This window comes from Myodes glareolus, chromosome 1 (assembly GCF_982192425.1).
Source record: "Myodes glareolus chromosome 1, mMyoGla1.1, whole genome shotgun sequence".
NCBI lineage: Eukaryota > Metazoa > Chordata > Mammalia > Rodentia > Cricetidae > Myodes > Myodes glareolus.
In genome coordinates this window covers 72620373-72631603 of record NC_142026.1, presented here as the reverse complement: position 1 = coordinate 72631603, position 11231 = coordinate 72620373, and the positions used below count along the sequence as shown (strand labels likewise).

The following is an 11231-nucleotide window of genomic DNA, read 5'->3' as shown; positions in this document are numbered from 1 at the left end:
GGGCCAGTTGTCATAGGAACTGTGAACTGAAATTGTGTCCTCTGAAAGAGCAGCAAGAACTCTTAATCCGTTGAACCATCTCTCCAGCTCCACAGTCACATCTTTTTGAAAGTTGTTATATTCCTTTGTACATGTATGCCCATATATGCCAACACACATGGAGGTCAGAGGACAACTTGCAGATGTGTTTCTCCTTCCACAGGTCACAAGGCTTGGCAGGACACTCCTTTACCTCCTGAGTTGTGTCCTGGGCCCTAGCACCGCATCTTACAGATCTATTCCTATGCCAGCCTTCTACCTGTCACTTGCTCCTCACTCCCTACACATAGTCTCCTAGCATACTTGTTTATTATTATTATTTGAGACAGGGTCTCCTGGAGCCCAGGGTGGTCTTGAGCTCACTGCATAGCCAAGGATGACCTTGAAATCCTGGTCCCCCTGTCTCTGCCTCCCAGGTGCTGGGATTACAGACATTCACCATCCACAACCCAGCTTAAGTAGTACTGAAGATTTAACTCAGGGTCTCAGAAGTGCTAGCCAAGCTACACTCCTGGCCATGAGCTGCTGGCTCTCCCAGGCAACATAGAGATGTCAGCCAGCCCACACAGCCAGCCGCACATAATGACAACACTGAAGAACTCAAGCAGATGTCTGGCGAGCCTTTATTTTGAGTTACAGAAGGGACACATTGCAGTGGCTCCTGGACTCCATACAATGGGACAAATCCTGGGAGTCTCACTTCCAGCGGCCTCCAACTCGACCCTTCCCAGCCCCCTTTCGACTGTGAGAGAAAAAGGTGGGGTCAGGAAGAGGCTCTAAGCCTCTGAGATAAGCTTAATATAGTGCCTTTAAAATTAAGGAAGTCCACCAAATACCCACTCCCACCCACAGGAAAAAGAAAGCAGAGGCCACTCCGTGCAGTTTCTTTTTTTGAAGTACTGGGCAAATGGAGTCAGGGCCTCACAAGTTAAGTAAGCATGCTATATGCTATACTGAGTCACGTCCTCCATCCCACACTGGGGAATCCTAGGCAGGAGCTCTACCTCTAAGACACACCCCCAATCCCTCACTGGGGGATTCTAGGCAGGGACTCTACCTCTAAGACATACCCCCAATCCCTCACTGGGGGATTCTAGGCAGGGGCTCTACCTCTAAGACACACCCCCAATCCCTCACTGGGGGATTCTAGGCAGGAGCTCTACCTCTAAGACATACCCCCAATCCCACACTGGGGGATTCTAGACAGGAGCTCTACCTCTAAGACATACCCCCAATCCCTCACTGGGGGATTCTAGGCAGGGGCTTTACCTTTGAGCACCTCACTAAGGATTATAAGTAGGGACACTACCACTGAGCCATTGTCGAGAATATCCCTTTCAAATAATCCCCAATTAGTGGTTGGTGGCCATGTGGGAGTTGACTTTCTTGGGTTGGTTCAGAGAACTCATGCACAAAGGGGTTTGAGGGTGAAGGAAGAAGGTTGAGCTGAAGGTGGTGACATGCTACAGGACTCAGTGAGGCTGGAACAGTGCAGAGAAAGGTTAGAGAAAGACAGGGACTGAGCAGGAAGCAGCAAGAAGCCTGGACATGGTGGAACACATCAGTAATCTCTGCACTACAGAGGATGAAGCAGGAGGATCATCTAGAGTCTGAGTACAACCTGGGCTATATAGCAAGAACCTGACTTAAATTAAATCTAGGTATGATGGTTCTGTAATCCCTATACTTGGGAAGTGGAGACAGGCAAGAGTCAGGAGTTCAAGGACATTCCAGCTTACAGGGGACTTTTGTCTTAATAACATGAAATAGAGAGTAGGAAAAGGGTCAGGAAGTGGAGATACAGATGAAGGAGAAAGAGGAGGAAGGGGAGGAAGAGAAGAAGAAGAAAGAAAGGGGGGTGTCGCTGAGATGGCTCAGCAGGTAAAGGTGCTTGCAGCCAAGCCTAGGACAAATTTCATCTCTGGGACCCACACGATAGAAGGAGAAACCAACTCGTCCGCGACATTCTCTGACCACACTTGCACCACGGCAGCACGCACGCACACACACACACACACACACACACACACGTGCACTATGTGAATGTGATTCAAAAAAATCTGTAAAAGAATATATACTCAGAAAGAAAGAGCTGGAGGGAGCAGAAATCGGGGGTGGGGGGGAGACTGAAACCCAAGAGATTATAAGGAGACAGGAGAGACTGGAGTGCAGGCCAATAATCCCAGCACTCAGAGGCTGAAGCCAGAGGATCAGGAGATCAAGGCCAGCCTCAGCTACCTAGTGAGACTGGGCTACACGAAACTTTGCCTTAAAACTAAATAGGCAGACCAACAACAACAAAAAAGTCAGGAAGGGTGAACTATGTCAGTCACTCCCACATACGACTGACTTGAGTCACGAGGATCTGCTACAGATCCAAAAACAGCCTGGGCTACATAGTGAGTTCCAGGATAGGCTGGACTACAAAGTAAGACTTTGTCTTGAAATAATGGGCAAATTAAACAAACTAACAAATAAATAAATAAACTCATGAGAACAGATACATAAGGATGCCTTGGAGAGTAAGAAACAAAGACATAAGATGCCAAAAAGGCAGAGGTGTGCAGAAGCCACAGAGGGAGGAAGGGAGGCAAGCAGGAAGGGAAGGAGGGAGCAGGGAGAGAGGGAGGGAGCAGGTGGAGGCTGGGGGCAGCACTTACAATTTCTGGGCGTGGCTGATGCGGTTGTACAACACATTGATCTATGGAACAGGAAGCCAGGTTAGATGTGGCTGCCCAACGGAAGCCCTGCCTACCACCCCTGTCACCCGGCCTGGACCCCAATAGAGCAGGTCCCACCTCATATTTCTGTTGCTTCAATTTCTCCATCAGGTCAAACTTCTCTGACTCCAGCTGGTGGATCCATTCTGACAGCTCCTGGGCCTTCTCTCTAGCAGGACGAGAAGGAATGGGATGTGTGAGGCTCAGGCTGTGTTCTGGGCCCAGAAACACTGAGACACCTACCCCAAGTCATGCAGCAAGTCTTTGAGTTTGGTATAGTTGGTGTGTTGCGGAATATCACCTTAACTATGTAAAGGTGTGTTGCACTTGCTTATGCTACATTTGTTTAATTATATAAAGATGTGTTGCTGTTTTACCTTGCCTGCCTAAGACACTTGATTGGTCTAATAAAAAGCTGAACAGCCATTAACTAAGCAATAGAGGAAAAGACGGCTGGCAAGCAGAGAGAATAAGTACGAGAAAGAATCTAGGATGGAGGGAGGGAGAACAAGGGAGAAAAAGAGGGAGATGCCCGGACCGAACCAGCCAACCTGTCAGCAAGCCTGCCAGCCAGTCACTAGACAGTCAGACATGGAGTAGGCCAAACATAGGTGAAGAGAAACAGGTTAATTTAGGTTGTAAGAGCTGGTGGGACAAGCATACACTAAGGCTGAGCACTCATAACTAATGTTAAGTCTCTGTGTCTTGATGTGGAAGCTGCCTCCCGATGGCTGGGTTTAAAGGCATGTGCAACTACTGCCCAGTTACTTGGTTTTTATTTATCACTTATGTATTTATTTATTGTGTGTGTGTGTGTTTAGTTTTGATTTCCGAGACAAGGTCTGCTGTGGAACAATTCTTTTCTATATTATGAATACATATTACTCTCATTGGCTAATAAAAAACTGACAGGCCAGTAGCAGGGCAAGAAGTCAGGCAGAAAAGCCAAACTGAGAATGATGGGAAGAAAGAGAGCAGAGTCAGGGGAGACACCAGCCAGTTGCCAGGCAAGAAACACATGTAGAAAATAAGGAAATAAGAGGCTGTGGATTCATTCTAGGTTAAGAAAAATCAGGTTTGATCAAGGAAGACCCCTGAAAAATCTCTGAAGGGGACGGAGGGCCCAGGTGATCCAACGTTTCAGAGTGCCTCTGTCACAGTTTCCTCTGAGTTCTGCATCCAGAGCAGCTCCAAGGATGCTGACTGGGATGGTCCGGCCACTAGAATACTCCAGTCAGGACTTGACCATAATCTTAAATTTTCTGAGGATTCCCCAAAGATTACCAGTGCATCCAATCAACAGGAAGTAGTCTAGAGAACTATGTTCACACTCCCCAAATTAAATTATGTATCTTTGTCATCATTTAGGAGGGTTGGTTGCAAGTCGTTATAGATAATGGTCAGAAAAAAAAAAACTAAACAAAGGAGATTAGATTCGGGGATCTTGTTCTGAAAAGAAAAAGAGGGGATTATAGAAATGATAGGATAAAAAGGCTAAATTATTGAATCTACTTTAATCCAAAAAACAACTATTAATCTTACATATTTTATATTGGTATGGAGTTTGGTTTATTGGAACAAATTTAAAGTTAATTTTGTTATACTATATGTATATTTCTACTTCTGTTTATGCAACTTATTTAAAAATGTAATATATAATTAAGAAATACAGATTATTAGTCATCCATAATAGTCACACATATCTACCAAACTTATGGTCATGTTAGTTAGTTAAGTTTTCTAGATATACAGAGATATATTACAGATAGATATATTTCAAAGTATGCCTACAGAGTATGGCATTTAAAAGGTTTTAAGAGCTTAGACTTTTCTCAACAGTGAGACACATCTGCTCCTGGCAGTGCCAATTAATTCAAAGAGGATGATGGGCATCAAAGAAACTCCATATGGAGTTTGCTTTCTTTATGGCAAAATCTACCTGTGTGGGCAAATAAACTGCCCTTGCCTCAATAAACGACAATATACTGTCCAAATTGGACCACAAGGGTGCAAGCCAAACTTTGCCAAGACACGGTAGAACAATCTGAAAAAAGACTGTCAGATATTCTAGGCTTATGGGTCAAAGATGAATGCCCCAACATTACAAAAGAATTTTGGGTGACTGTCCGGGCAGCAAAATGTCTGTGTAGTTAGGTAACATTTCACCCTTCTGGGATCTTTGATGGAGTTGAAGACTGGATAGTTATAGCTTTCCTTAGTTCTGACAAAAGTTAAATTAGATGCAAAACTTTAGACTCACCAAGATAAGATAATTAAGTATTTTCTCTAATTTTGCCAAATACAAATACATTGGATATTGTTACTATAAGTGTTACTTAATGACTGTTTTTGTTGTATATAGCTGTACTATATTAATTAGACAAAAAGGGGAAAATGATGTGGAACAATTCTTTTCTACATTATGAATATGCAATACTCTCATTGATTAATAAAAACTGACAGGCTGGTAGCTAGGCAGGAAGTTAGGTGGGAAAACTGAACTAAGAACGAAGGAAGAAGGCCAGAGCTAGCAGAGATGCTAACCAGCCACCCAGGAAGCAAGACATCCCAGAGCACAGGTAGAGGCGTGAGCCACATGGAAATACACATATTAATAAAAATGGGTAACAAGCCTGAGCTACCGGCTGAGCATTTACAACTCCTATCCAGCCTCTGAGTCGGTTATTTGGGATTGGGTAGTTGGGACAGGAAACATCCAGCTACAAAGGTCTCATGTAACTGAAGCCTGGCCTCCTACTTAATATATAGGAGAGGATGACCCTGAACTTCTGATCCCCCTCCTCTACCTCCTGAATGTTAGGATTGCACCTAAATGAGGGGGAGGGCACTGTGTATGCCAGAATCTACAGGCCATGCCAGGCACAAGACAGTTTGCATCTGAGTGACACTTTGAACAGAGAAAGCAGAAGTGGCCCAGAAAAAGAACATCACTTGCTTGAAGTGACGTATCACCAAGGCACAGCCTCAGAGTATCACACATGGAAGCCCTACAAGCACCTACCGGAGCTGGTCCTCCCCCATGTAGTCAATGTCCAAGGGCTTTTTCCTCTCAGACAGGATCCTGAGCTTCATCTCCCGGCCAGTCTGCCGCTTCCCACGTTTCTGTTCTGCCTGGAAAGGGAGGAATCCCAAGCCAGAGATGTAACCTGGAGGTTAAAATCCACTCAGAGGCCAGTGCCTCCAACAGATGCTCCAGCCCTCCTCCCCCAGACCCAAAGGCCAAGGCTCCATGCCTCCTCCCTCAGACACAGGAGTGCGGGCCCCATTCTTCCCAAGGGGACATTCAGCAGCTGGTCACATGTTGTCTAAAGTGACAGCTGCCCCTAAACAGGCTCAGTCGTCCTCTTCCGGTCAGCACTCCGAAGCTTCCCCTCCCTTCCCTCTTGTAGACACAGACCCCAGGCTTGCACAGGCTGGACTCACCTTGACCAGGTAGCCCCCAAAATGAGCCCCCATGTTGGACAGAACCTTCTTCTTTTTGGCGTCGTCCTCTGCTCGCTTCTTTGCTTCCTCCTCCTCCTTCCTCATCTTCTCTTCCTGTGAAAACAGAGGGGTTCCCTCCATGAGGGAGGAAGACACTAGCTGGATAGTGGATGGCTCAGCTCCATGATGAATGAAGACGCGGCCACCGAGGAATCCACTCCTTAACGTGATATGACCCCGTTTTTTTTCTCCTGGAGACAAACCCTCAAAGTCACAGAAATCCTCCTGCCTCAGCTTCTTCAGGGCTGGGGTTTAGGCCCATCGCACCCGACAAAGCCCAGACTTTGTGTACAGTTTGAGTCTCTTGATCCAGCCAAGTCTGAAGCTGGACGAGAAGTAGACTTTTTCCTTTATATGCAGTTTGTCCTTTCATTAGGAAAACCTTACGCGATACATTACAGGGACTTTCTGAGAACCGCAGAGAATATCAAAAGTGGGAAAGGAAGTATTCTTCTCTAGCGAAGAGTCAGACACCTACCGCCAGTTTGGCCTGCCGCTCTCGCTCCTTTTCGGTTCTGAATCGCTGCTGCTCAGCTCTCTCTGCACGACGCCTCTCCTGGGGGTAGAAGGGAAAAAGATGGGGGAGGAGGATCGGAGGCCAACCTCTCCCTCAAGTTATCCCTCCCTCCCCCACTAGGCAGCAAGAGAAATAAGTGTGGTTTCTTTTGTTTTATTTTCTTTTTTGAAATAGTCTCAGATAGCCCAGGCTGGTCTCAAACTTGTGGCAATCTGCCTACCTTGGCCACCTAAGTGCACGCCTGGCAGAAATACACATTGGAGTGCAACCACCCGATGCCCCCATTGTTTCTCCCGGAGACCCCAAAGCACTTCACGGAGAAAGGGAAGGGAGAAAGCGAAGGACCCGACCTCCCCGGCCTCCCAAACTCACGATGCGATCTTTCAATGCAATGAGCTCCTCCTCCTCCTTTTTTCGCTGCTCGAAGTGCACATCAATGAGAGTCTGCAGTTCCAGTAAGTCTTTCTCCATGCGCTTCCGGTGGATGTCCTGCAGAGGGAGCCCGTGAGGCGGCAGAACCAGGCCCTAAAGCCGACCCCTTTTCAGCCCCAGGGGATAATTGACAGCCTGCTGGGACGGATTCCAGCAGAGAACAGCAAAGCAGCAAAGCGTTCTTTGCTGACAATAGGGCACCGAGGTAAACCCAGGCATTTCAAGAAGGGAGCGGAGAGACATGATCAGAATGGGCTTAAGGCGCCAAAGAACCAGCAAGTACGTCTGGGGTAGGACAGCTGTCACTTACATCAAAGTCCACACGCTCCCCTTCTGGAATCTTCGGGGGAATCAAAGGAGGTACCACTGGACGGCTGTGTGGACAGAAGTGGATAGAGATCATCCACAGGCTGGCCTCCCTCACCCACCCACTTCACCACACGCTGAAGTGACAGCTGCCCCCAAGTCTGTGTGGAGACCACAGTCAGAAAAATACAGTTTGAATATGTTGGGTTTAATAAGACATGTAAGACTGTTTGTTTTGCCTGTTTGTACATACTTGTAAAAATGGACAGGTCCTAGTGGCACAAACCTGTCATTCAATCGACTTGGGAAACAGAGGCAAATCAGGGCCTGCCTGGTCTAGAGGAAAGCTAAGGCCATCCTTGGAAACTTGTGAGACCCAGCCTCAAACTAAAAACTAAAAACAGGACTGGGGATGTGACTCAGCAGTAGAGCACCTGCCTAGAATCCCCCAGTGAGGGGCTGTGGATGTGGCTCAAGATGGAGCACTTGGCTCAAACATCAAGGCCATAGGTTGAGTCCTCTGCATTAAAAAGGCAGGGATAGCCGGGCAGTGGTGGCCCATGCCTTTAATCCCAGAACTCGGGAGGCTCTCAGAGGCAGGCAGATCTCTGTGAGTTCGAGGCCAGCCTGGCCTACAGAGCTAGTGTCAGGACAGCTACGATTGTTATACAGAGAAACTCTGTCTCAAAAAAATAAAAAAATAATAAAATAAAAAATAAAAAACAACACCCCCCCCCAAAAAAAAGAGGAGGGAGCTCAGCAATAAAAGGCCCAAGGGCCAAGCCTGATGTTCTGAGTTCCATTCCCGGGGTCCCACGTGGCAGAATGAGGGAACTGAGCCCCAGAAGTCATCTTCAGAACTCCACACTTGTGCCATGCACACACACCTTCGTGCTCACATACACTCACAAAATAAATAATAAAATGTTTTAAAGCTTAAAGCGTACTGCTTTCATATAATTTTTTTGTACATGCTCCCAAACACTCCAATTTCTTTCTAAATGTTTTTCTTTAATTGTACGTGTAGGGGTTCTCTGCCTTCAGTCTGTGCAGCCTGTGTGTGGCCAAGCGCCCACACAGGCCAGAAGAGAGCGTCGGATCCCTTGGAACTAGAGTTATGTGGGTACTGGGAATTGAACCCAGGTCCTCTGAAAAAGCAGTCAGTGCTCTTAAACCCTGAGCCATCTCTCCAGCCCCTAAAATTGTATTTCAAGGGTAAAGATGGAGCCCAGGGCTCATGAATACTAAGTTCCAAAAACTTCTCTAAGTAACTTATGGTTCCCCAGCTGTGCTAATGTCCTGCTACTCGCTGTTTAGCAGCAAGAGTGCACTGCTGTAACAAGAAACACATCTGCATGTTCAGAACACCTACAGTTTCTTTTAATAGCTGTGATTTGAGATTGACAAAACCCACAGACATCAAAGTTGGAATTTTCCCTAACCCTAACCCTAACCCTAACCCCTAACCCTAACCTCTAACCCTAACCCTGACCCTAAGCCGCTCACACTTTTTCCCTGGTGCGGCAACAGTGCTCGGCTCACACTCTTTCCTGGTGCAGCGACACTGCGCGGCTCACACTCTATCCAAAGACTCAGGTTAAGGAACACTTCCTGAACAATAAATTTGTCACCACACTCCATGCCTTGGTAGGGTTCATTCTCTTGCCGAAAGTGGTAGTGTCTCTACTGTTCATTTGTTGTCTCTGCCGGAAACTGCCCTCGCCTCCTCCCTGCCTTCCCCGGAGCTCTCTAATCCCTTCACTCTACTCCCTTGACCTGGAATCCTCATAGTTGTGTTCCTTCCTCCTAGGGTTCTAAAGCTTGGCCCTAACATCACCACCCCAGGCCTCCTCTCAGCTCAGTGTGCTTCCACTGCCCGCACTGACCTCCCTGGCTTAGCCATAATCTCAGAATGACCTGATTCTGCATCCAGACTGGAAGAGATCCACTCAACTTTGCCTGTAAGACATGGCTTTCCTTGCCTACAATGTACCCAGTACCTTCTTTGACTAGCAAGGCCTCCAACCATCAGGATCTATAAGTCATCTCCCTCAGGAAATCTTCCTTGATTGGCCTGGACTGTCACAGGGCTCCCTTGCATGCCGTTCTAGAACCTAGGCTCTTATGATAGCAGACCTGTTTCACAACGCAGGAAGGCCCTGCGCTTCTTGCTATAAGAGTTAAGGTTATCTGTTCCAAATCCTCATTTCTCTGCTTCCAGGTGCCCTGTCTCTGCAGGTGAAGGAGCATGGGAGGACCCGCTTGTGACCCATGCCCGCCCTGTAGCATCTCACCTGGGTTTGGGGCGCTCTTCTTCTGGTGGCAATGGGGGAATACAAAAAAAATAATTAGAAAGAGTTGAGGGTAGAGCTTGGCACCCTTGAGAGAACCCAAGGAAGATCTGAGAGTCCAGTTCTGGGGGACGGCCTTTAAGAGAGGGAAGGGGTGTCAGGGTGGCCAAGAGGGAGGAAGAGGGTCACTCGCATCAGATATACATTCTGCCCTGTGTGGAGACACCCAGTCCCCAACTTCTGGAAACCCAAGAGACCAAACTCCCGACTGTCTACAATTATATCATCCCCTGTGTCCTGCCTTCCCCATCCTGCCCAGCAGTGGAGGGGACCCCATCTCTTCATTCAGGGACACCCAGACCTCTGACCCCAGTCCCCTATTTCTTTGGAACACAGCCACCCCCCTTAATAGTACTCTAAAGTTCAAGTTCCTCTCAGCTCATGCCTGTAATCTTAGCCTCTTGGGAGACTGGGGCAGAAAGATTGCTATGAGTTCAAGGCCAACATATGCTATATATGCTGTTTCAGGCCAACTTGAGCTACAGGTTGATAGTCTATCTCAAAAAATAAAAAAAAATTAAAAATAAAATTAAAAAGACTGAGCGTGGTGGTGAACACTTGTTATCCCAGTGCTCGAGAGGCTGAAGTAGGAAAGTTGCTGCAAGTTCGAGGCAAGCCTGGGCTACATAAGACCCTGTCTCCAAAACCAAACAAATAAAACACAATGTAAGATTAAAAAAAAAAAAAAAAGTTCAGATCCCCACCTTCGAATGTATATAGGGATCAAATATAACATACAGGGTTGTGTGTCAAAAGGAGAGGCGATAGGGCACCTCTCCAACAACACTCAACTTTCTCTATTAAGTTTTCATTCCAAGACTGGAATGAAAGCTTGTTACAACAGTCCCTTTACTGAAGGGAAAAGGTTTAAAGCCACGCAAGGCAATTTCCCTTCACGGCCACCAGAGGGCGCAGGGCCCTAGGGGCTTAAAGGATCAGGCTGAGCCAGGCAGATTATTCAGGAGCGGATGGGGTGATAGTGGACCTGATGATGTCGGGGTCCCCAGACAGCCCGAATCAATCCCAGGAAGCGAAGAAGCTATGGTTACCTCGCTCTGCCACCGGCTCCGGTTCCTCGGGGGCTGGGAGAAGCGAGGATTGGGAGGTGCGGGGAGAGGAAGCCACACAGTAGCATAGAGGGGTGGGGAGAGAAGCGAGATGCTGTTAAAGAATGGATCCAGGATCCTCCAGCCCAACACATCGTTCCTTTCCCTACCCCACCCCACTCTCACACCATGACCTCCAAGGATCTGTGGGATTCAGGCCTCACCTTCCTCCTCCTCCACCGCCTCCTCATCTGGAAGGAGTGGGAACACACAAAGAAGATATTAGATCCGGGATAAGGAGCATCGAGTGTGTACC

At 47.4% G+C, this 11231-nt stretch overlaps 1 protein-coding gene across 2 annotated transcripts; it reads right to left on the bottom strand.

Annotated features, from left to right (window-relative positions):
- Positions 1-646: 646 nt before the first annotated feature.
- Tnnt1 (troponin T1, slow skeletal type) lies at positions 647-10947 on the bottom strand. 2 transcript variants are annotated; one of them, XM_085692587.2, is made up of 10 exons: positions 10919-10947; positions 9813-9834; positions 7523-7586; positions 7153-7269; positions 6742-6819; positions 6204-6317; positions 5782-5891; positions 2838-2928; positions 2700-2740; positions 647-781 (listed from the first exon to the last, which is right to left on the bottom strand). In XM_085692587.2, exons 4-10 carry the CDS (start codon positions 7249-7251, stop codon positions 736-738), a joined length of 579 nt encoding a protein of 192 aa, XP_085548713.2. In that variant the 5' UTR covers positions 7252-7269; positions 7523-7586; positions 9813-9834; positions 10919-10947; the 3' UTR covers positions 647-735. The 2 variants fall into 2 exon arrangements, with proteins under 2 accessions (XP_085548713.2, XP_048282874.3); XM_048426917.3 differs by having other exon boundaries at positions 9813-9831.
- Between the last annotated feature and the right edge of the window lie 284 nt (positions 10948-11231).